The sequence below is a fragment of the Polypterus senegalus genome, chromosome 2, assembly GCF_016835505.1.
Source record: "Polypterus senegalus isolate Bchr_013 chromosome 2, ASM1683550v1, whole genome shotgun sequence".
Taxonomy (NCBI): Eukaryota; Metazoa; Chordata; class Cladistia; order Polypteriformes; family Polypteridae; genus Polypterus; species Polypterus senegalus.
The window spans coordinates 121329690-121356609 of NC_053155.1; the positions used below are offsets into that span (position 1 = coordinate 121329690).

General features: G+C 36.7%; 1 protein-coding gene across 1 annotated transcript in view; it reads right to left on the bottom strand.

Moving 5' to 3' along the window:
• Nucleotides 1-26920, bottom strand: part of LOC120523294 (Down syndrome cell adhesion molecule homolog) — a 668946-nt gene that overhangs the window by 146441 nt on the left and 495585 nt on the right. Inside the window, exons 14-16 of the mRNA XM_039744497.1 lie at nt 26602-26730; nt 24843-25010; nt 14754-14824 (exon numbers count right to left, since the gene is read on the bottom strand). Coding sequence (XP_039600431.1) covers nt 14754-14824; nt 24843-25010; nt 26602-26730 — 368 coding nt within the window. The remainder of the gene's footprint in view (nt 1-14753; nt 14825-24842; nt 25011-26601; nt 26731-26920) is intronic.

Genomic DNA, 26920 nt, shown 5'->3' on the forward strand with positions numbered 1-26920 from the left:
AGTCAGTGATGGTTTGGGGTGCCATGTCATCTGCTGGTGTTGGTCCATTGTGTTTTCTGAGGTCCAAGGTCAACGCAGCAGTCTACCAGGAAGTTTTAGAGCACTTCATGCTTCCTGCTGCTGACGAACTTTATGGAGATGCAGATTTCATTTTCCAACAGGACCTGGCACCTGCACACAGTGCCAAAGCTACCAGTACCTGGTTTAAGGACCATGGTATCCCTGTTCTTGATTGGCCAGCAAACTCGCCTGACCTTAACCCCATAGAAAATCTATGGGGTATTGTGAAGAGGAAGATGCAATACGCCAGACCCAACAATTCAGAAGAGCTGAAGGCCACTATCAGAGCAACATGGGCTCTCATAACACCTGAGCAGTGCCACAGACTGATCGACTCCATGCCACGCCGCAGTAATCCAGGCCAAAGGAGCCCCAACTAAATATTGAGTGCAGTACATGCTCATACTTTTCATGTTCATACCTTTCAGTTGGCCAACATTTCTAAAAATCCTTTTTTTGCATTGGTCTTAATTGATATTCTAATTTTCCGAGATACTGAATTTGGGACTTTCATTAGTTGTCAGTTATAATCATCAAAATTAAAAGAAATAAACATTTGAAATACATCAGTCTGTGTGTAATGAATTAATCTAATATACAAGTTTCACTTTTTGAATGGAATTACTGAAATAAATCAACTTTGTCATGATATTCTAATTTTATGACCAGCACCTGTAGAGTTAGCTGAAAAACAGACTCATGTGATGTAACTAGTCAGACGTGAATTGTAACTGTTCAACTTGTAGTGTCACAAAGTTGTAAGAGAAGACAAAATGATGGCAAGATGAATTGCATTTTATTGTTGTGTCCTAAATAATCCATTAAAAGGATCAAAAACTCACATTCATTCTCTGATTGTAGCAAACAAGTCTACAGATGTCCGTTTTAGCATCCATCCATCCATTTTCTAACCAGTTTATACAGTTAAAGGCTACTAGAGGAAAGCCTGCATGCACCTAATGCCATTCATATAGGACTGTGCACACTGGCAGTGCTAACAACAGTTGTAGGAAGTAAAAAGTAAGGCAAATGTCTGGCAAAGTAGCTATTTGGCTTTTCTACACACAAAATTTATTTAGTGCTTCACAAATTACTGCAATTAATCAGGACAGGGAAAACAGCATACTTCATTGCTAAATACAATATACAAATGCTAGGTTCTGGGAATACATCTCTCAACGTTTCATCATTATTTAGTGTTGGCTGAAGTCCTTTTATAATTTTTTGAAGTGCTTGATAGGTTAAAACAAGGGGGATGCTGTTCTTGTTGTCCTTGTTTTTGTATTCTAGAATTTTGTATCAGGGAAGGGCAGTAGCTCTTCTTATTTGAGTGTCTGTTGCTTTGGGAGTATATTCTTGTCTAATGAAATCTTGTCTAAGCTCCTGCAGTTGTTCATCCCAATCTTTTGGGTCTGGCCAAATACAATTGTAACATATTGCTTGGCTGAAGATGATTGAGTGCCTTATATGCTTGGGGTGGAAGCCATCACTTCTCAGGTATGTCACTTTGTATGTTGGTTTGTGAAAAACTGAAGTTACAAGCATGTTATCTTTCAGTTGAACAGTGGTGTCAAGGAAACCAACTTCTGTTTTTGAGTAACAATTTAAATATCGAGCTGCCTTTAATGGTAAATGATTTCTGGCATAGTTTAAGCAACATCAGTCTTTTCAAAGTCAAACAACTTCCACGCAAGTGAGGATGATCCAAGTCTTGCAATTAAATCTAACAATGTATGTTGTAAGGCTGTTTATCCCCTGACGCTGTTTACTCATTCAGTTTTAGACAGCTATGCTAGCTTCACCATGCACCCATGCGCAGAAATCTATCCTGTAAGGTTACATGAGACAGTGAATGCAGGGAGTCTCTAGGCATGTTTTCGATTGTCTTTTTACAAACTGAGTGATATACTTGATAATTTCACATTGCACAATGTTAAAACAACAATTAAGATATTGTCGTAGACGATATACACTCACCTAAAGGATTATTAGGAACACCTGTTCAATTTCTCATTAATGCAATTATCTAATCAACCAATCACATGGCAGTTGTTTCAATACATTTAGAGGTGTGGCACTGGTCAAGACAATCTCCTGAACTCCAAACTGAATGTCAGAATGGGAAAAAAGGTGATTTAAGCAATTTTGAGCATGGCATGGTTGTTGGTGCCAGATGGGCCGGTCTGAGTATTTCACAATCTGCTCAGTTACTGGGATTTTCAAGCACAACCATTTCTAGGGTTTACAAAGAATTGTGTGAAAAGGGAAAAACATCCAGTATGCGGCAGTCCTGTGGGCGAAAATGCCTTGTTGATGCTAGAGGTCAGAGGAGAATGGGCCGATTGATTCAAGCTGATAGAAGAGCAACTTTGACTGAAATAACCACTCGTTACAACCGAGGTATGCAGCAAAGCATTTGTGAAGCCACAACACGCACAACCTTGAGGCGGATGGGCTACAACAGCAGAAGACCCCACCGGGTTGTTACCACTGTGCAGGCTGGTGGTGGTGGTGTAATGGTGTGGGGGATGTTTTCTTGGCACACTTTAGGCCCCTTAGTGTCAATTGGGCATCGTTTAAATGCCACGGGCTACCTGAGCATTGTTCTTGACCACCATGTACCCATCCTCTGATGGCTACTTCCAGCAGGATAATGCACCATGTCACAAAGCTCGGATCATTTCAAATTGGTTTCTTGAACATGACAATGAGTTCACTGTACTAAAATGGCCCCCACAGTCACCAGATCTCAACCCAATAGAGCATCTTTGGGATGTGGTGGAACGGGAGCTTCGTGCCCTGGATGTGCATCCCACAAATCTCCATCAACTGCAAGATGCTATCCTATCAATATGGGCCAACATTTCTAAAGAATGCTTTCAGCACCTTGTTGAATCAATGCCACGTAGAATTAAGGCAGTTCTGAAGGCGAAAGGGGGTCAAACACCGTATTAGTATGGTGTTCCTAATAATCCTTTAGGTGAGTGTATAATGCACATTACTAGTATCACAGATAAGTAAATAATTTAGTTAAAGGCAGGAACAACTTTATGAATGATCTGATCAGTTCCATTACACTAATAATGTGGAGTCATGTTTGAGACATGTTCAAAGTATAGTATTGCACCTTAGGTACTAATTTGGAATCTTACAATGTAAAAAAAAACAAAAAAAAAAACAACAAATACTGATTACACAGTAATAGTGAAATATTCCAAACAAGTAGATACAATTTTTAAAAAACTGTGTTCTGCTGTGTCTTTTATAGTTTTTATATAAAACATCAGATCAGCAAGCTCCTTTTAATTGTTTTTCATGAATGATTTAAGACATACAATACTACACATTGTCAAGTTTTTACTCTGAAAATTAACCTAAAACTATATTTACATTTGCATCCATTTTTTAGCAGTTTTATTTTAATAATGTTTAGTATTGTATCCCTTGTCTGTTGCTGGCATTGTTAGTAGCATCACTAGACTGTAGGAGAACAGCAAATAAGAAAACTTATTGTACTGTTTACACATGACAATAACTTCCAGGTCACAATTGAGAAAAGTAAGAAAGAATAGCAAAAAAAAAATTGAATTTCAATTTTTGAGAGAACATTATTTAATTCAAGTAAAGATATGAGCACTTATCATGCTCTAATAGCAACACATTTAACTTTTTCATGAGCATTTAATAACATACTGTAGCATAAATTTGATATCAATGCTGTCTTTAATGGTCTCTATAATATAATGAACCCAGTATGTGCTATATGTAGTGTATTTAAGTGACTCCAATTTTCTAAAATATTACTACTTACTCTATGACAACAAAGTTTTGGAATGTTTGGACAAAATGGTCCCAGATAAAATTAGTGATGCATTTTTTTAATAATTATTTTTGCATTGGCTACTATGTTACGTGATTGAATATTGAGGCTCCTAAGGTCAATGCTGGTGGATCACCTGTTGCGGAGGTTTTCAGTGTAACATTCTGACTTTTAACTAATCTCATTGCTTAGGGAGCTGTCCTCTTTTTATTCTCTTATTCTAGGAACTTGCTTGCATTTTGTCAAAACTAATAATTTAAATGTCCTTTGCCATTTTCTCAATAAATCACTCTTTTCAACAGAGTTTGCTCCCTCAATTATATCCAAATATACATTGAATAATAAAGGGTACCAATTACTTCAGTGCCACATTCACTTGTCTGCTCATTTGTAAGTTGCATAGTACACAATCATTTTTGTAGGTTTTTAATTTTTGAAATATGTTTGAAATACATTTTTTCAATTTATTATTTAGTCAATGAGAATCATGGGTCACATGACCACAGTCATCACACCTATAATGTCACTGAAACCCTTAGCTAAAACATTGACCACATGTGTCATGATTATCCTTCAGGTGGATAAATAAAATAAATCTTTAGTATGAGTTTCATTTCTAAATAAGGCCAAGTGCTATGTTTGCTTCAGTTTCAATCTGTTCTTTGCCTTTGATTTTTGGTTTGCCCCAGTGCAATGGTTTTGTGATATTTAGTTAGATCTCCTGGTTTTGACCTTGCCTGGCACTGACTTTGAATCTGATTCATGTTATTATTGCACTCACAATAAATCCAGAGACTTAGTTTCATCGCAGTAAGAATCATTTACTAAATAGCAGACTAGTGAAAACAGCAGTCAAGTAATTGCCCCCTTTAGCTTTCAATAAGTTGTGTCTGCACTGCCTAATTATCAAAATTTAGACGCAATTAAGGGATCAAACTCTACCATATACGGTATATTTGGTTGTAATAAATCCACCAGAACTGAACTTGAAAACCATATTATCATTCATAATAACATACAGAGTAGTACGGAAAGTATTCAGACCCCCTTCAATTTTTCACTTTGAAATTGTTGCAGATTTAAATTAAAATTAATGAAACAGCACTGACAATTTTTCAGCAAAAAAGAAAAACTGAAATTTTTCAGCCATGAGTCTTCTTGGGAAAAAGTTTTTCACACCTGGATTTGGGGATCCTCTGCCATTCCTCCTTGCAGATCCTCTCCAGTTCTGTCAGGTTGGATGGTAAATGTTGGTGGACAGCCATTTTTAGGTCTCTCCAGAGATGCTCAATTGGGTTTAAGTCAGGGCTCTGGCTGGGCAATTCAAGAACAGTCACAGAGTTGTTGTGAAGCCACTCCTTCGTTATTTTAGCTGTGTGCTTAGGGTCATTGTCTTGTTGGAAGGTTCTATCTTGGTCTCATCAGACCAGAGAATCTTATTTCTCACCATCTCAGAGTCCTTCAGGTGTCTTTCAGCAAACTCCAAGATAGAACTTTTTGGCCTTAATTCTAAGCGGTATGTGTGGAGACAACCAGGCACTGCTCATCACTTGTCCAATACAGTCCCCACAGTGAAGCATGGCGGTGGCAGCATCATGCTGTGGGGGTGTTTTTCAGTTGCAGGGACAGCACGACTGGTTGCAATCGAGGGAAAGATGAATGTGGCCAAGTACAGGGATATCCTGGACAAAAACCCTTTCCAGAGTGCTAAGGACCTGAGACTGGGCCGAAGGTTTACCTTCCAACAAGACAATGACCCTAAGCACACAGCTAAAATAACGAAGGAGTGGCTTCACAACAACTCTGTGACTGTTCTTGAATGGCCCAGCCAGAGCCCTGACTTAAACCCAATTGAGCATCGCTGGAGAGACCTAAAAATGGCTGTCCACCAACATTTACCATCCAACCTGACAGAACTGGAGAGGATCTGCAAGGAAGAATGGTAGAGGATCCCCAAATCCGGGTGTGAAAAACTTGTTGCATCTTTCCCAAGAAGACTCATGGCTGTATTAGCTCAAAAGGGTGCTTCTACTAAATACTGAGCAAAGGTCTGAATACTTAGGACCATGTGATATTTCAGTTTTTCTTTTTTAATAAATCTGCAACAATTTCAAAAATTCTTTTCTTTTTGTCTGTCAATATGGGGTGCAGTGTGTACATTAATGAGGGAAAAAATTAATTTAAATGATTTTAGGAAATGGCTGCAATATTACAAAGAGTGAAAAATTGAAGGGGGTCTGAATACTTTCCGTACCCACTGTACTTTATGGGTATATTTATATAATAATAATGGTCAAATTGAAGTTTATTTTAATACTTTTTTTGGCTAGCCTTTTTTGCAAGTATAATTTGGTCTTTTTTTAAGTTTTTATTCATTTTTATAGTTGACCTTGAATATAGTCATATATAGTACACACTTAGTGCACTTATGTGCACATTGAGGGATGGCCAGTGGCCTTACTCAGTCGAGACACCCTCGAAACGGAAGGATCGGGGAAGAGTGTGTGTACAGGGCATTATCTCCCTCGGAGCGCTAGATGGCAACTCCCCCGGGTTGCAATGATGCTTCAGATTCCCACAGGGCAGCATGGGACATTGCATTCCTCAATTCAGCCCTGTTGGGTTCCATGGGTGCCGCAGAGACTGGAGACCATTACTTTATGGGGTTTCCATCTCACACGGAAGTGCTTTCAGATCATGTTTGAGCAACTGATAAAAAAGCACTATATAAATGTAATGAATTATTATTATTATTATTATTATTATGTGCGCGCAAGACTGGAAGTACTTCTGAGTGGGAGATAAAAGGAGCTCCCGGTTTAACAAGGTCAAGTCAGGAGAAAATGGAGGAGGTAAGTGGAAGAGTGACTGAGAGACAGAAGACAAAGAGTGTGCGAACTTGTGCATATTTCATTTACTTGTGGTTTTGGTGGTGGGAAATGCTTGTTTTAAAGAGTTTACCCCGAATAAAGACTCTTTGGGCTTTTATCTTGTGTCCGTGCCTGTTTGTGTTTGGTGTTTGGGAAGCTGGAGTGCCCCCTAGTGTCCACAACACCTAAATATGCATATGCAGGCTAGAGTACTCAGATACTTAAGTTAGGGCATTAAGTAAACATCTTAAGCTGAAAAGCTTATCCTGGTTTAGAACTTACATAGTTATTGCAAAGCCAGAATAAGGTATAGTTAGTTACACTGTAATACCATATTCTTTTATAATATATAAATACTGTATGATCTGGCTATTCAATGGCAGAAGAACTTTGATCTGGACCTGTTTTGGCCTGGGTGTTTCAAAGAGCTGGAGTATTTGATGTGTGCCAAGTGTTGTAAAGAGACACTGATAATGTGAATGTAAAAGCAGCTGTCAAAAAACTTATATGGTGCTCTATGATCTTTAAAATGTCAGTCTCTACATGCAAGGCTCTCAGAGGTGCTATAGCCAATACTAGTAGAATTTAGTACAATAACATAATCAAACTTGCACAACATGCTTACACACATTAAACCAGATTAGACTTGACCGAATGTGCACATCTTTGAAATGTTGGAGGAAACCAGATTAAATGACTCATTTTGAGAAACAGAAAAAATGTGCAAACTCCGGGCACTAGAACTGTGTCCCAATAGCTGTAAGGCAACAACTCTAACCACTGTTCCACCTTATTTAATTATTTTATATTTAACTCTATAATCATTTCATTTATTTTAAAAATACATTTCTTTTTTAGGTTTGCCATTGTCCTTGAAATTATATTTAATGTAGAAAAACCATTTATATGTTATATAATTACACTAGAGATTACAAAAGTCTAAAAATGTAAACAACATAAAAAATATAACTTCTGAATCTAACTTGGGACTACACAGTTAATGTTCTTGGACTGCTACAAGAGCATCATAAAAATAGCGTTAACACTTGGACCTGACTAGGAAATATTTAGGTAATGTCATAAACTTCAAAGATGGGGTGGTATCATGGGACAGTGTGAACATAAAAGAAGCTTTGCAGAACAGTGAAGAGCAGGTTAGAAACTGCAGCAGTTAGGGCAAGTATGAAACACAAAAATCAGCTGCACAAATGATTGTCGAATCTGAGCAGCTCAGGCACTTTGATAGAGCAACTCCTGTGGCCTTGATAGTAGGTGCACCAAGACTGACAGTCTGTGTCTTTTGAGGCCACAAAAGCAAGGGCAGCATAACCAAGGAGATTTGGATTAGGCAGAAATTTAATAAACACTCTTGCTCCTTTCCATTCCTCTTTCTCATCCATCAGGTTATTAAAATATTAGTACATTTCAAACTTTTAAAACTATTTTGGATACTAAATTAATCTTGCCAAATACTTATTTTTTTAATTTTAATTTTTTTTGTTAAAGCTTGCAGTAATGAATTCAAGTCTGTAACAGGCAAGTACTGATACATTGCATGTGCACTTAATAACTCTTACCCTTTATTACAGTAGATAAGTTCAGAAGCTGTAACAGTTCAATCATATGCATTCCGAGTAGCATAAAAAAAAAACAAATTACGTACTATATACAATTAGTCAAATTTGGATGTAAGAGTGCCCAGTGAATGAAGATTAATGCCATTTCCAAAGCACTTCAAACTTTGATAAATGTTTTAAAGTGCATTTACATTGTTAATCAAGTCATAAACCATTTATGCCAGCAGTGTGATATTTTATTCATTTAAATAAATAAATAGCTTTGCTTGAAGCATAGAAAGTTGATTCAACTACGCAGGTGTTGTTTAAATGCAAAGAATCTTAAAAGAGGTGGGTTTATGGGCAAAAAGGAAAGTGTGAAGTTTAAGGTTAGTGGGTGGTTTCTAATTAAAAAAAATGTATTGGGGATCAACATTAAACTATTTACATGCAGAGAGGGCAATTTCTTTTTATAACTGTGACACTTTCTCTGCACGTAGGAGTTACTAAAGTGATTTCAGTGAAATTAACTTTAGTTAATTATATTGTGTGGAATCATTCTTTACTTCCAAGAGGAAAATTATAAATATAATGAAAGATAATTCCATTCACAATAAACTGTTTTGCAGAAATTGTTCATTCTATGTTTAAATTTTTCTAACAGTTTAAGATACCCAGTTATGAATACTGTAAGACTTGAGAACCTTATATTTGCAATGATCACCTGTAGGTATATCTATATACAGTATATAAAAGTCCATGTGTGTGTGTGTGTGTATGTATCCAGCATCACTTCTGAACGGCTGGAGCAATTTTCATGAAACTTGGTACACATATTCCTCATTGGTCAACTAAAAATACTGTAGGGTGAAATCAACCCTAACCCACCCCCTTCTGGGTAGGGTAGGGGGTGATCTTGGAGTCTTGTATGTTATCATCCAGTTGGCACTCGGAACAACTTTGAGGTATGTGCAGGGACATTGTCCTGTTGGAAGGACCAGTGACGCTAAAGCTTCAATTTGACTTGAATAAATGTATCCAAAAATAATTATGATGAATAGGAAATTTAGATGTACTGTACCTGTGAACTCAGGCAATACTTAATGTGTTAATGACAAAAAGTTACTGTATTCTGTTGCATCCACACACTCTCATTTGAGGACATGTGATTTTGCTTCATTGTGCCATGTACATTTTTTTCTCTTACCTTAAACATATTACACTTAAAAAAAGGGATAGATTCTGTTGTCATCTAGTAGTATTATTAATTCAATATGATGTAGGTGTTCAAGCAGAATAGTGTTGATTTCAGCAAATACCTTTAATGGACGGAGTATAAACAAAAGCAGCCATGGTAAGAAATTGCATCAAGGTCTGATGTTGAAATCATTTTGTTTACAATTAACAGCATGATATGGCATCACACTTCATTTTATTATAGTGATTGTCATGAGGCAGCACTCCATCAATCACACAGAACTTGTCTGAGGACAGTGGGATCACATTCAAATTGCATTCAGAGCGTATTGTGAATCTTGCTCCATACTCACTGTTAAGGGTGCATTTATTTTCATTTTCTGTTATATTATTATTATTTATTGTGTTTTAATTCTATGTTTTATCATATGATAAAATTTGTTTGAATGTATCTCATTGTTTCAGGATCTGCTTCAGCAGTCAATAGCTAAAAGTCTGCTTAATGTAATTGTAGGTGATAACTCCAATGTTTAGAATGTGTCTGATGGTGATGTTTAGTTTGTGTGTGTGTATTCACCTTGTGATCAACAGGCATTACATCCTGGGATTGTTCCTGCCTTGCGCCCTACACTTGCCTGGATAAGCTACAGCTTTCATACGCCTCTGCCCTGGATAAGCAATTTAGATGGATGAATGGAAGTGCAGTGATATGTAGTGTGCATGTGTGTTCTCATGTTCCTAACCATATGCAGACTAAGGTGTCGTTACACATTCACCAAGTGTGGACCCTGTAGCGAACTGGGGACAAAATCTTGGTTCCCACTTAGTAAAATCTTTATAGCCCTGTAATGAAATTTTATAAAGTGCAAGTCCACAGTTAGATAGAATAGAATGGCACAACTTCCTAATAAGATTGTGCAGAATGATACTTGCACAACATTTTAAATAATTTAAAACTGCAACATACTGTATTATAAATGTAGAAAGCAAAAAATAAAGTAATTAGTAGGAAAAAACAATTGATTTTAAGAGCCAGTGTTATACATTTCACTTTAGCAATGAATACATGTGGACATAATTATGTATTGTGCTTAATTTGTGTTTGTGGTGATACAGAGTAATAACTTATATAACAGATGCAATATAAAAAAAAATAACTACATAAATAAAAAAAATAGTTTTAAATCTCACATTTACATTTAATATAACACAGGGTGTAAAGGGAGAATGCTGGTACAAGCTACTGTATGCCGGTGTAAGCATTCTAAAACTTATTTTAATCAATTTAATCGGCCCTGAGCTTGTTTCATAAAAGTGCGTTCTATGGCTTTTGAATATATCAGACAGATACATATAAAATGTAGACATTGTATTATGGTTGGAAGTGGATGAGAGGCCTGAGAACACTTAAATATGACATGCATATATGTTTCTGTGTACGGAAGAACTACCAGATTACCAATAACTCTGGTCTCTTCCAGGCTATAATACAGGGTGACACAGAAAAACAGGAACTTTTGAAAAACCCAATAAAAATAGAAGAAATCCAACAAAAAAAATTTATTGACAGCAATTGAACCACTACAACTTGCCTTTTAAGAGACAGTAATCCAAATTATCAATGTCTGAAAATTACATCCTGTAGATGGCGTCTTCCTGTACGTATGCATTCTTCCAATCCGCTGTTGAGGTTTCCCATTGATCGCTGCAACATCTCAGCTGGGATACCACGAATTACGTCTTGAATTCTTTGTTTTAATTCATTCAGTGTCCTTGGCCGAGTCGTGTAGACCTGACTCTTAAGGTAGCCCCACAAGAAAAAAAAATCACAAACAGACAAATCCGGTGATCTTGAGGGCCAGGGATTGTTACCGAATCTTGAGATGACACGGTTACCGAACAATTCTCGCACAGCTGCCATCGATTAATTACTAAATTACTAAATGGCGAGATTGTTTACAGCTCAAGGTCCTTGTTCCGCAGTGCTGCCAACTGTACATGGCTGCCACTACGCATTTCAAAAGTTCCCGTTTTTCTGTGTCACCCTGTGTATAATGAACTTTTTTGTTTTTCCAGCATTTGCTGCAACAAGCATTTTTTTTAGTGTTATACATCTCATACTTCAGTCAAAAATGTCCCCTTTTCCTTCCTGTAGCTAATCTTCACTTCAAAAATTCAAAAAAGCACTTTTTAGAAATAGCATATACAGCTTATGTGGTTATATGGATTTAAAATTCACATTTTCTTGCATTTACACAAAATTCAGTTTTTTCAAATTATCTGATTAAACATAGTAATAATTTCTACATATCTAGCATCAGCATATCTCTTTACATTTCTATTTTGTATTGTATTTTGAATAAACTGAGTCTATAAAAACATTCACTTCCATTACACAGCAGCAAACTAATTTCTACACCTGTTTGTATGATTCTTTCTCTGTCATAACAGAGCCCATCACCACAAATATAGCCTGGAACTAAAACTATCAAACTATAAGTTGTGATAAAAAGTGGACAGTAATCCCTCCTCGAACGCAACCCCCGCGATAGGTGAAAATCCGTGAAGTAGAAACCATATGTTTGTATGGTTATTTTATAAACTCTCCCACCCTGTTAACATTATTAGAGCCCTCTAGACATGAAATAACACCCTTTAGTCAAAAGTTTAAACTGTGCTCCATGACAAGACAGAGATGGCAGTTCTTTCTCACAATTAAAAGAATGCAAACATATCTTCTCTTTAAAGGAACGCAGTCAGGAGCAGAGAATGTCAGAGAGAGAGCGCTCGCTAAGAGAAGCAAACAATCAAAAAATCAATACGTGCTTTTAAGTATACAGAAGCACCGCGATAAAGCGGCATTTTGTAGAGGAGCGTCCATGTCCTCTGTGCAAACAGCCCCTCTGCTCACACCCCCTCCGTCAGGCAGAGAGAGTGAGAAAGATAGAGAGAAGCAAACAATCAAACACTGCGTGGGAAGCATATCTTATATCATTGAGGAGTTTTAGTTAATATGTAATACATGCTCTGATTGGGTAGCTTCTAAGCCATCCGTCCAATAGCGTCCCTTGTATGAAATCAACTGGGCAAACCAACTGAGGAAGCATGTACCATAAATGAAAAGACCCATTGTCCGCGGAAAGCGGCGAAGCAATGAAAAATCCGTGATATATATTTAGATGTGCTTACATTTAAAATCCGTGATGGAGTGAAGCCATGAAAGTCGAAGCGCGATATAGCGAGGGATTACTGTATACTGTATATATGTGAAAAATGGTTTCTTTCAACTATTGTAGCTATGATTACTGTTCCACTGGAATGTTTTAAAAAATAACCAAGGCAAAAGAAATTAATTCAAAACCATTTAATTTTGAAAAACTACAGCATTCAAAATTGGAGAACTGTTACTATATTGCAAAAGAAGCCTTCAAATGAATTTTATCAATGTTTTTTGATGATTACAGTTTTCAGAATTTAGTAGGAAGTGTAGAGGACCTTGCTTTCAATGAAACTGGCACATCTGCACCTATGGGACAGAACCAATTTTTTGCACTGCTCTGGCCTGATTTTGTCCCATTCATCTTACATTCTCTTACTATTTAATATAGAAATAATGACAGAAAATATTCACGAGAAGCATATTGTTAAAAAACACTTCTTTGATTCATCAATCGATTGCAACTATTGCAGAATGCAGCTGCTAGAATCTTAACTCGGAAACTAAAATCCGAGCACATCACCCTAGTTTTGATTTCACTACACTGGTTAACTGTGTCATTTAGAATTGACTTTAAAATACTGATTATGGTTGACAAAGCCTTAAATAATCTTGCTCCATCTTATATTTCAGAATATCTTACACCTTACACTCCAAATCGTAACCTTAGATCTTCAAATGAGTGTCTACTTAGAAGTCCAAGAGCTAAACTTAAAAGAAGTGGTAAGGCGGCCTTCTGCTGGAATTCGTCAGGTTAATACAGTGGAGCACTTTAAAACACTGCTGAAAACACATTAGTTTAGCATGGCTTTCTCATAGATTCATCTTAGTTAAATCCTGATGCTCTGTATATTCAATTAATCATCATTATTATTCATGGTGGCTCCAAAATCCATATTAATCCCAACTTTCTCTTCTGTTCTTTTTCCGGTTTTCTGTGGTGGCGATCTGCGCCACCACCACCTAATCAAAGCAACGTGATGTCCTTACATTGATGGATTTAAGGCCAGAAGTCCACATGACCATCATCATCAAATTCTTCCATGAGAACCCTGAATACAATCAGGACTGATTGAGGTAATTTATGTTAGGCAGAATGCCTAGAGGGGGCTGGGCGGTCTTGTGGCCTGGAACCCCTGCAGATTTTATTTTTTTCTCCAGCCATATGGAGTCCCCTAGCCATCAGACCTTACTTTTATTCTATGTTAATTAGTGTTCCCTAATTTTAATTATTTATTCTGTCTTTTTTCTCTTTTTTCATCATGCCTACTAAAGTTGATTAAATTGGTTGGTGTTGCTTGGTATTTCAAGAAATTGCTAGATTTGAAACAGCTTTTAACTAGTAGCAACTCATGCTCTTCAACTTTAATTATCTTGTTTAAATTTATTATTTTGTCAGTTATTAGTCAGTCATTTTTAACCCACTCAGTCCTGAATAGGGTTGCGGGGGTCTGCTGGAGCAAGGCAGGAATAAGCCCTGGACTGGCTGCCAGTCCATCAGCAAACACACAAACATCCACACACACACACACACCAACCACACAACTAGTGCCAACTTAGTATCTCATCAATTCACCTAACCTGCATGTCTTTGGACTGTGGGAGGGAACCGGAGGACCCAGAGGAAAGCCATGCAGACATGGGGAGAATATAAAATCTCCACGCAGGGATGACCCAGGACACAAACCCTGGTCTCTTTGCTCCAAGCAGTGCCACTGTGCCATTTTATTTTGAGATGTTGGGATAGTATTCACTGGTGAAACATGATTACAATATGTCTGCTATTCATGTTGAGATAACATTCAATTTGGATAACCATTGACTTTGTAAATTACAAAAATCTAATTTGTTCTCTAATTTTGATCACTAGTATATATACATACCATCAGCAATAAAGTAGAACTTACTTGAAAATGTGTGTTATGAACAATTACAAAAGTAAAATATAAATAGAGAACATCCTTGGAGGATCCTGTCTCATTACAAAATTTGCTCATTGCTACATATAACTATCAAAAGATTTCATAGCTTACCTTCCATGACACTTTAATGCTTTGTGAGGATATGGGCTCCAACTGAACATCCTGAGGTGGCCCATCTGGAGCTGTAAAACAGAACAGCAGTTAAACATGTACATCTATAATTACTGGGCAAGGAGCAGTTATCATATACAGTACATACCCCACCACTGCAGCACATGGTTCACAATTTAACCTTTAAACTTTGTGAAAAAATGGAAACTTACTTATAAAAGCACATGCATCACTGGGGTTGGTGTCACTCAGTGTGTTAACCAAGGCCAGATTACTAACCCCAGAAGCCCCTCGGCAACTTCATGAATAGATATGCTTAACAGTGAGTTGATCATACTTTGCAGTGTGCATACATCAGGATAGATAGATAGATAGATAGATAGATAGATAGATAGATAGATAGATAGATAGATAGATAGATAGATAGATAGATACTTTATATTTAATGCATTGTCGGAGTTTGCAATGTTAATGGGGCACTGCATCATGTGGGGTGGGGGAGTCACTCTTAGTTTTTTTCAGCCCACTGACATTCCATCATTTCATCAGGCCTCCTCTTGCGATTTCAACTTGAAACACTGTACAAGAATTTTATACACAGTCATTTTGGTGTCAGCTCCTCTGATGTTGTCTCCTGGTATGGCCCACATACCCTATAAACTCCGAGCAACAGAGATAGTTTGTTGTGAAAATCCAAATGTGAACAAAACAGCCTTAACGAAATATGAGAATATTTCTGGAAGGAGGTAACAAGTTCTAACAGTTTCTGAAACTTATATGAAAAATCTTAGCTGTTAATATGTCACATTTGATTATTTTTAAAGCCATCTGAATGTATGCCAATTGAATGTCTACTGCTGCCTACATCACGTTGGAAAAACGGAAAATGGTCAAAAATGAAACAGTGTAGCATGATACCATTTCTGCATACTAAGGGCACAAGTCCACCAAAATATATCAACTGTTAAGTTGAGCAGTAACCCATTTGTACAAAAAATGCAAGATCATATACTGCAAACACCATTGCTGAGTTATGGCACTTTGAATGGGAGCTACTGGACCATCTGCCCTACACACCAAACCTCACATTAGATGACTTTAATTACTATTGTCCTTTGAAAAGGAATTTGGGGCCTCATGTATAAACGGTGCGTACGCACAAAAATGTTGCGTACACCTGTTTTCTCGCACATTTTGAGATATATAAAAACTAAACTTGCCATAAAGCTGCACACTTTTTCATGGTTGCCCTATACTTTGCTAATGCAGTTTGTGGTCAGTTTTGCAAACCAGCAAATTCCAGCGTCAAAGCACTGCTACTGTTTCTGTGTAATTTACCTTTCTTTTTCATATTTGCATCTATGACGCAGGATTTATCAAATACACAAATTGAATTGATAATCGTTTACAAATTTAATTCACTTGATTGTAAACATTCTGTAACAATATAATGATACATGGAAAGGCCGAACTATTCCAATTACCATAGCTGCTTTAGTTGTAGAAGACATCGCAAATGGAAGAATTAGAAGAGAGCACGTATTTATAGATAATGATGATGATTGGCTTCTCCGTCGATTTCAATTTCCAAGAGATATCCTCTTGGAGCTGTGTGTTGAACTCGTGCCGGCTTTACAAAGGCAGACTTTGAGGAATTGTGCTCTAACTGCTGCTTTGCAAGTTCTGTCCACTCCAAGGTTTTTAACCACAGAAGGTTTTCAACAGGAACTTGCTGACCGATCGGGTATTTCACAAACATCACTGAGTCGCGCCACACCAGCTGTTTAGGATGGCATTATCCGCTTGTCGTCCAGATATATAAAATTTCCTTACACTGAGTTTGAACTGTAAAACATGTAAAAAAAGTGGAATTCACAACAATGTCCGGTTTTCCAAAGGTAATTGGAGACATCAGCTGCACTTACTTTGCTATTGTAACGGCACTGGACAAGTTACATCAGCCAGGGACAAATCACCTAAAGAATAAGCTTGAATGTTTGAATGTTTACAGTTTGAATGTAATTAGCAGAATGTAAGAACAGGTAATCAGATGAGGCATTTATTTTTTAACCAATTCAATTAAATTGTGGTCAATATCACATAGTACAGTCCTTATATTCCTTAGTTCATTGGCCACATCTCTTATAGCATCCACTATGGCATTTTTTGACTCCAGAACAGTCCGTCAGCACACAGCCAGATGGCCTCCAAGCAGTTTCTGAGACAGAGGTGTGTGAGCAGCCAGTGCTCGAAGATATACTCAGCACAGCAGCACCATCATGTCATCAACACGCGAGTCAGCTTTTGTAATATTGTCTGAAACAGAACAAACAGACAGAGGGCTGTGACTCGTCTTTTTACGTCGACTGTGATATCTGACCATTTCTTTTTTTATTTTGGGCACTGTATGACTTTCTGAACTTGAACTTTCTAGTGTCTCTGCCATGCTTTTGTTGCTTATACCACTTCTTATGCCAACAAATAATATATTTTTCCTTTTTTTCACGTGCTTTTGACATTGTCTTTTAACCAAAAACTGCACAGAAGGAGCTGATTATTTGTTTTGCATATTAAAATATATGAAATTCTGGAAGGAGTTAGGATGGGGCAGCAGGTGTGTGCGTGACTTTTCGCTCTGACTGAGATTTATGGAGCTGAAGTGCATGGAACTTGGATTACGCATGATTTTGCGCATCTGGCTTTTTTGTGCATACACAGATTTCTGCTTTTGTCTGTACTTCATGTTATAGTGTGGATTCTACGCACAGCGTTATATACGAGGCCCCTGGTTATTAAGCCTTCAGCAGATGATGTACAGAATGATGTAACATCTTGGGTATAGCTGCTTGACACAGATTTCTTCTTCGTGGGATAGATGCCTTATTGTCTTTACAGAACAAATGCCTTAATAAGTTTGGAGATTACACAATAAAGTAGGACTTCACAAAGTCATTGTTTTGTTTTAAATGCAAAGTGCCTAAGTGTATTGTAAAAATGTAGAAGTGTACTATATCATGTTAATTCAATTTATCAAATCCCTGTTAATTTTATTATGCTGATATTGACATTATTCAGCTACCTAAATTTAACCTAACTTTATTTTTCTGTTTGTTTGAAAAATGCATTACATGGGTATCGAATAAGTCAAAATATAACTTTATTTAAAAAATGAACAAAATGAGATATGGGGACATAGTTGCATCACCACTCAGTGTAATTGAGTAATAAAGGTAATTTTGAATTTTTCCACTAATAAATCTGCTTAAAAACCCATTTCACCTGTATCTCCCTTAGTAATTGTATGTGCACAAACTGACCAAAATAAGAAAAATATCTGCAAAAATAACAAGGCATCTTCCACCTTTGCAAGGTATGGAGAACAGTAAAATATCACGCAGGATTTATCCAAACTTATTTCATGAGGACAGAAGGGGTACAAAGGGTTACAAATGCTATAAAAATATACAAAATGTAATTAGCATAAGCCACCCTAATTCTGGGTGTTCATAAGAACTTATAATAATGACTTGCTTCATGGCATAGAAGTACATAATAAACAAGAATAGTTGTGTTAAGTATTTGAAATATTAAAATATGCCTTTCAATGTAAATGTTTTAGTCCAAATATTCTCAATTGTAATTGTTGTTCACCCTCAGACAGAGGGCTGTAGAGAGACAGATCCCCAGTAAAGGATCAAAATTCATTAATAACATCATATTCATAATCACTAACCTTAAAATAATTTAAAACAATACCCCACATGTTTATGCTTGAAATTTGTCACTTTTAGCCTTCTGAGAGTGGCTGTTAGAGGGCTAGGCTCACCAATAAAGAATCAAAAACCATTATCATACTCGTGATCAGCAACGTAGGAACAGAATAAAATGGCACTTCATATACTATTTATTACCGCTCACAATTTTTTGTGAGAAGCGGCTCCCAATCCAGGTGGTTTGTCATGTGGCGAGTGCGGCAAAACATTATCAGTGCATGCTCCTGAGCACTCTCTCTGTCTCTCTTTGTGAGAAGGTATAACTTTGACCCTTAGTATCCCATTATGGAGTTAACCCCTGGGGTTGGTTGATGTGGCATGCACAACTCTCCCAAAGTCAGGAGGGCCAAAAATAGGGGGACACATCAAAAAGCATGATGTTTTGCATAACTAGACATCAAGACCAGTCAAACAGTTTATCATACAGGGGTTTACTCGTACTGATGAGTCAGGAGGTGCCGGACCAAAAGAAAAGCCAAAAAACTGAAGTGAAGTTTTGAGCACAAAAAAAGATAAAGATCTCACACTACTATCCCATGCCTCTGTACAAAGGAAGAAAAAATGGTCATAAGTCTAAAAAAGCAACAATAATTTAAAATGAAAGCTTTACTGTTTGATGGACTAAATGGACTCATCTCATTTGTCAAACATCTGACAGAATGTTCTTATGCAGGGACTTGACTAGCCTGCAAATGCAAGTATCAATTAGACTGAAATAGCTAGCATACAAGTGAACAATCAGCACATGAAAGTCCACAACAGAAGAGGAGTTTGCTGTTTTTAGAATATTTAAAGTTTAGTTAATAAAGTGACACAAAACCTGGGCAAAATAATTCAATAAAGAAGTGGTGATGTGAGGCCATAATCTCCCAGCCTTTAATCATGTGAAGGTTTGTTGAAAACTATGTGAAAAGAGAAAAAAAAACTACAAGGAAAGGTTTGCCAAAGCATAAATGAAAGATGTATGCTGTGCGTTGTTTAATTTGGCATGAATGGAAACCATGCCATCAATAAATTTGAAAGATGTGACAGATAAATGGGATGAATACTACAGTCTGACTAAAGACAGAAGCTGTGAAACAGGGAACATCCAGCTGAAAACGAGGCTGTGTGAGAGGGGCATCATGACGGTGTTGCCGATTAGTTGTGTAGGGCCAATGTGTGATGAGATTGGCCACGTAAACCGGACTGCAATATAAAACAGGAAATAAACCAGCAGGGACGTCTCTTGATTGTCTGCCATTTGGGGAGGAAACAGCTGTGATTGATTGTGAATACTTTTGATAGAAGTCCTGTATATATTTACAGTAACATTGCTTTTTCCTGTGTTTTGTGTCAGAGCTACCATATTTTTTCACTTTTGATTTTTGATAGCCATTCTTTTCGTTCTCTGGGTTTTTGTCCAATCTGAAGGAGGAGGAAGAAAAATTGTTTCCCTGCTTGTTTTTCTATTTTTTTCATTACTTACTATTTTATTCAATGTAGATACTATACATATTCATTTTCACTTATTTTTGTTCTTTGTTATAGTTTGTGGCACTGCAGAGGACTATGTTTCTTTTGAGCACATGATACTGAATAATTCTTTTGGCACTTGGTAAAAAAAAAAAAAGATTTGTTTCATTCTAGGGTCTGTGCTACCATTTGTCCACCACTGGTCCATTTTAATAAGACTACAGATACCCGGTGTATGAGTGTCTGTGAAGAGGTGTCAGTACACGGGGCATCATGTGAAATATTTCAGCGGTTCCCTTTCCTGCCCATAAATGTTTGCAAAAGTAATACATTTTGCAAGAAAAAACTTTCAGCTATATTAAGTGCAGTAACAGACCATTATATAAGAGATTTACAGCACCAGCACAAGTAAAATAAATTCTCAGCCCCTGACTAGAGATGCAAAGGGGCAGTATTACAAAGCAAAAGCACTATTACACCAAATTCAAGAAAAGAACATTAGACAGAATAAAAAGTAGAAAGAGGTACAGCCAATTTAAAATGTATATTGCTATGTGTCTTTGAGAGTAGGTTTAAGAAAAGCTAATTATATACCTTGTGTGGGAATAATAAGAACACATCACAACCATGTCTACTAAGGGATTTATTGAAGTAAATAGAAGAAGTTAGACATAAAGTTATTTCTCAGAAGTGTCTGTAGGAGTTGTCTTGGCTTCAAATGGTATGATAACTGATTATGAACAGGGCACAAGCATAAACCTCATTCGTCCAAAGGAATGAAAGTACTTTTAATATAAAAATTACATTTCCAGGCTCAAATTAAATTTCCCTGCATGAGTACACAGTGACATTAAGTAAATGTACACAAATGTAATAAATAGGCTGCCATAACTGGTAATTGACTTTCACTGTACCAAAAAGCCTAGCAACTATTTAAAGAGTGGATGTGAACATGTTGCACTTCTATAAGTACATGGGTGTCCATATCAATGACAGGCTGCACTGGTCTCATAGCATAGAAGAACTATAAAAGAAATAGCAGAGTAGTTCTTTTTTAGTGTGAGTAATAACATACAGATTCTTTAACTTTGTGATGGCCAGTGTGAGTTTCAACACCAGGATCAAATTCAACAGAGACCCATTGAATCAACAAGCTGATTAAGAAGGTGGACTCAGTATTGGGACACAATTTCAAACTGCTGGAGGCAGTAGCAGTGCAAAAATTGAAGACAAAATTGAGCGCCATTATGAACAATGGTGCACATCTTCTCTCTAAAACACCATAATTGACTACTGGATGACTGATTTATGCGGGGACGATTCCAGTTCGGCACGAAGACGATTCTTCATGTCGTCAATTCGCACACTTCTCGATGGTCCGGGATTTTTCGGGTGATTTTCTATGTAATAAACTTAATAAAAGTTATAGCATAATGAAAATTGCACGATTAGATCCGGACCACCCTATACTATAAATTATGCATCAGAAGTGTGCCAAGAAATGCTACTGGGGCTCTGTCATACCTATAGCAATGTGTCTTATATAATGTCTTGCTGTGACAGCTCTTTTTGCTTTGCACCCTCCCCCAAAATAACCTATGAGAAAAAGCTTAAGATTCATCAAACATTTCGATCTCTGGTTTTCAATGGGTTTCAACGGTTTATGGTCCCCTAATATCGAAAACATCGATGTCTCGATGATGGGTGTGTTTGTCACACTTTCTTGGGGATGGTTTAGAGCTAAAATGGCTAAAACTCTAAACTTAAGCCTGTTATGAGATGATGATGTGCTGATTAGTTTTTGAGCCAAATCGTGCAAGAGAAAGGTGCAAAGCCTACTGATGCTCACGTTCTCTTTTTAACTTTGGATGAATCAAAAGCGTTCTTTCCTTTTAGCAATTCTTGTGCCTTTTTGAGTTGGGTTGTTGTTTGTAACAATATTTATTTATTGCACTTCTGTAAAAAGCTTAATTTCACCTTTGGAAGAAATAAAGTAGTATGTGTCAATCTGATAACTGAACATGACTGGACAAGATTACTCATTATTACCATATATACTCGCGGATAAGTTCTCCCGCGGATAAGTCGGGACTTGGTTGTACAGTATAATTTCTGGTATTTTATAATGTCGTTTGTATAAGTCAAATATGGGAAATTCACGCTATTGGTCCAAGGGATTATTATATGCTAATGCCCAACTGAGAGAGTAACCACGGAGCACACTGCCTTTTTTTCTATGTGGGTGCGGCAATGTGCTGTATCAGCATGTGCTCCTAACCTCTCTCTCTCTCTCTCTATTGTTGCCTACATGAAGCAATGTTTGCACTGATTTGTATTTTTTGTATCTCACACCCTCATACACCTTTATCGTAAGAGCATCCCTTATCTACGATGGAGCGTTCCATCAGAAGAAAATATGAAGCTTGTTTTAAATTAAACAATGTTGAAGTAGCGAAAGAAATTGGCAACTGCGCTGCTGCAACAAAATTTGATGCGTCGGAGAAACTGATGCGAGATTGGAGAAGGCAAGAAGATGTTAAAAAAAATTAAGTGTTGCATTTTTGAACGGCCGTACAAGTCAGGGTCTGATTTTATGTGTTTCAAGACTTATGTATAGCTTTTATTATCATACACAAAATTAATGAGCAAAGGAACAAGGATGAAAACAGTGCGTATGCCAGTAATCAGTCTCATCTACAGAGGTGGAGGGGAAACCCGTTATTAAAGCTGAAACAAAACCAGATTTAGTAGTGTCAAATGAGGAGGTTGCAATAGTAATAGAAATGGCTTCCAAATCAAAAAGGGAAATTTAGAATTATTTGCACTGACCAATACCAAGGCAATATATTTGAAATTTTTACAAATGAGACATTTTGCCATTTCTTAGGTTCTAAAAGTAATATACTGATATATAAGTAAATTGTGATGCAAGGAAAAAGTTGACATAATTGATCCAATGAACCATACTGATGTTAGACACAGACATTAATTTGGGGTCACTGTAAATATTAAAAGACAAGAAAATGCTTTTAAATGATCCTTTATTGACCAGAGCATATTCTATCAAGATGTATCTTTCGCTGTTTGCAGTTTTCAGAACACACTTTAAAATTCCTTTGACCACAGTTCTCATAGATAGAATAAATATTGGCTTTGAAAGACCTCTACTACTTTCAGTTTTGAAGTTTCTATAAAACTTACTGCTTTTTGGAAAATTATTTCAAAGAATGCTGCGAGGAAATTAATGCAAGCTCTCTCCAGCATAACTTTAGCAAAGAATTTGTTTTTTTATACCTCATACGAGCTCCCCAGTTTCAAGATTAACAAAATGTTTACTTAATGCTGGGTAGGATAATGGATGGATGGATGAAAATTACTATTTTATTTAACATTTTAAAAATGCAGCTTTACAGGCATGTCTGTTAAATGTGATTTTCTTTGCCCAGGTTTGGACATCATAAATGACAATCAAATATTCCCAAAATAAAATTACAAGCAGAGGTCTACGCTAAAAACAAATCTCAATTTTCATCCCAAAATCATTGTGCTGCTGCTATCAGATGTGGTCATCCTGATGTAAATACTGAGAGATATGTTTTTTACTGTAGTAGTAAATTGCTTTGATCTTACTCAGGAACACTGGAAAATACCACTAATAGAGGAGTAACATCTGAAGTTCACAGAACTCGTGTGACATTTCTCAAGTTTCTGGGTGCTGAAATTACACTCAATATATGTAGTTGCGAATTTAGATGACGTAGCATTACACAGTAAAATTCTAAAGAGACACAATGTACAGCTTATGCAAAAAACTGCAAATTGATGAAAATTGAGGCCAGACATTTTGGGATCTAATTAGGAGCTCATTAATAAAACAGTAAGAAATTAAATCTGTAGCAATTTGAGATTGGCTGGATCCTGTGAATATAAAATAGATAATTTCTCATGCCCACAGGATATTAGTAACTGTTCACTGGAGACTTTGCCTCTATTAGTACTTCTTTGATACAGTAAATCTTATACTGTATGCAATTTACAATCTCACATGTTAAAATGGACGACTAAATCTAGATTAAACCCTATCTGTGAGAGGTGTGATCAAGCCCATCTACCTCTGAAGCATACTTTTATGTTCTCCGCTTAATTCTTTCTTTCTTCAAGAACACATGCTTCATTATACATCATCATTTAAAATGAAAACCTTTTTTGGAATGCTACTGGATTGAGCTTCATCGTCGTAATGGCCAACAAAACACTATTAGATTGTCATCTTGTACTGCTCATTTGCTGCCGTTTTATTCTGTTTTCTCTATAACAATGGGAAAATTGCAGTAACATAAAATCAATGTGTGAAGAAAAAAATGCAAAAATATTCATAATACAGCATGCATTTAAAAATATTATCTTTAAGATTCTACTTAAAATAATAACTCCTATTGATGCAAATTATCCTTTTTTATTTGATGTTTATTTATTGCATGAGAATTATGGTGGTAAAGTTGTTAGCACTGTTGCCTATCAAGTGCCAACTCCCATCCTCAACTGTTATCTGTATTGAGATTACAACATTCTCCCAGTGGGCTTCCTCCACCACATACCTGTGCACAGATTAAATTTACTGGCTTTTCCAAATTGACAGTGTGTGTACGATAGGTTAGCAGATCCTGTGATGGACTTGGTGCCCTGTCCAGGGCCAGTTCCTGCCTTTCAGCCAGTGCTGCCAGGATAGGCTCCGGCCCCTCACAACTCTTAATTGTGTTAAGCAGATCTGTAAACATTAACCTTTACATTTTCCTTTGATGACATAACAAAAACATAATTAACCATTTTGCACATAGTTGAAATTTAATTACTAGGGTACCTGCTTCATCTGTAGTAATGGTGAGTTCATTGCTTGCTTTGCTCTTCCCAATTTGGTTATTGGCATATATACGAATGTTGTAGGTTGAAGAGGGGTGAAGATCAATCATTGTGGCTTGGTTTAGATGTGGAGAAACACCTTTGGTTCCTTGAACTGAATCCCAAGAGTCTACAAGAACAAATAATAATAAGTAAGACACATAAAAATACAGGAAAAAAAGATTTTTTTCTAATCTGTAAGATTATGTGAAAGTAGACACAACCCTCAAAGAGTTTTGTTTTTTTTATTATAGTATAAACCTTGTTTATAGAATACTAGCTGTCACCCGTGTAGTAGTGAAACAGGACACATTTTAAAATCAATAAGCAAAACGGTATCGCTAGCTAAGCAGAGGGAAGGTACACTCCAAAACACAGAGGGAGACAGATGTCATGCTTCCCTCTCCCCTCAGCCCGCAGCCTATGTCTCAGATAAGTGCAAATATATTGTTCCTGCAAGTGAACTATGATTCTTAGCGCGATGAGAGAAGCTGTAAAATCAACCGGAATGTTCAAGCAAATTACAGAAAAAAAACAGATTTAAATCCATTAAGTAGTTCTCTCGTTCACTAGCTAAGCGGATGTACGATATGCCTCAAGGCTGGCGTGGGAGTGAGGAGGGCTCCACCCCCCTCCCTTTGGCCTGCTGCGTCTATCTTGGATTCATGTAAATAAATCGGTACTGCAAGCGAACTATGCTACTTTGCGCAATGAGAGAGGTCGCAAAATCAACCAGAATGCGCAAGCAAATTATACAAAAAAACCCAATATAAATCCATTAAGTAGTTCTCTTGTGAAAAGTGGACAGACAGACAGAGGATTTTATATATATATATATATATATATATATATATATATAAATTTTTTTTTCTTTTTTATTGTCTTCTTCTTCTTTCAGCTGCCACATCGGATCATCTTCTTCCATATCTTTCTGTCCTCTGCATCTTGTTCTGTTACACCCATCACCTGCATGTCCTCTCTCACCACATCCATAAACCTTCTCTTAGGCCTTCGTCTTTTTGTCTTGCCTGGAAGCTCTATCCTTAGCATCCTTCTCCCAATATAGTCAGCATCTCTCCTCTGCACATTGTCATAGGTTTTAAAAGGTACCATCATTTGAAATTAATCACCTTGTACTTCCATATAACCTTATCCTGGATTTTTACATCACTTTAAGAAGAATAATTTAGTATTATCTACTAAAGCACTACTGCTTCATTGATCTAGCATCTCTGTAGGGATTTTCTTGCTATGTGCCCAATGACTGTTAGCTGCCCAGATACAGTTTGATGAATGGAAAGTTAAAACCTGAAGAGAATGGTGTTCATTTCTTCCTCTTTGAGATTGGTATGTGTTGTTATTATGTAAATTATCAAATATCCAGTTAATAATGAAATATGTTTACTTATTCTAAGAATATTTACAATAAAAAAATTGGAAAGTGTTTAAAATGAGCTAGGCAAAAATGTAAGCAGCATAAAGCAATATGCTATATGAATTTTGCCTTTAGTTTGTAGTGACCCCCAACGTTATGGAAAAATGGAAGAAACATTGACAAAAAATTATATCTATGATAATATTTCCAGTTGTGATGCTAGAAAAGACAAGGTTCCTCTTGTTTTATTGTTTGAAAATTTCACTTGCTATTGTGGGGGCTACAGCTTGTGGTAGTCCTTAAGCAGTACATTTCGAACAAGAAGACACAAATTCAGAGAACATACCTGTTTTATTCTTGTATTCAATATCATAACCAGTTATGGGACTATTCCCATCAAAACCCATAGTCCAGCGCAAAGTAATGGAGCGCTCCCGAACTTCGCGGATCTCAACCTCAGGTGGATCAGGTGGTTCTAAGGATAGATAATGAACTGATGAATTACTCTGGAGATATTGTGCTTTATCATATAAATGTCATTAAAATTAAGTACCCCATATTAAAATCATTATCTTAATTGTATTGGATTGGCTGTGAAAGTTAAGCATGCTGTGTGATAGAATTTAATAAACACTAGGCTGTCATTTGATTTTGAACTCAGCCAA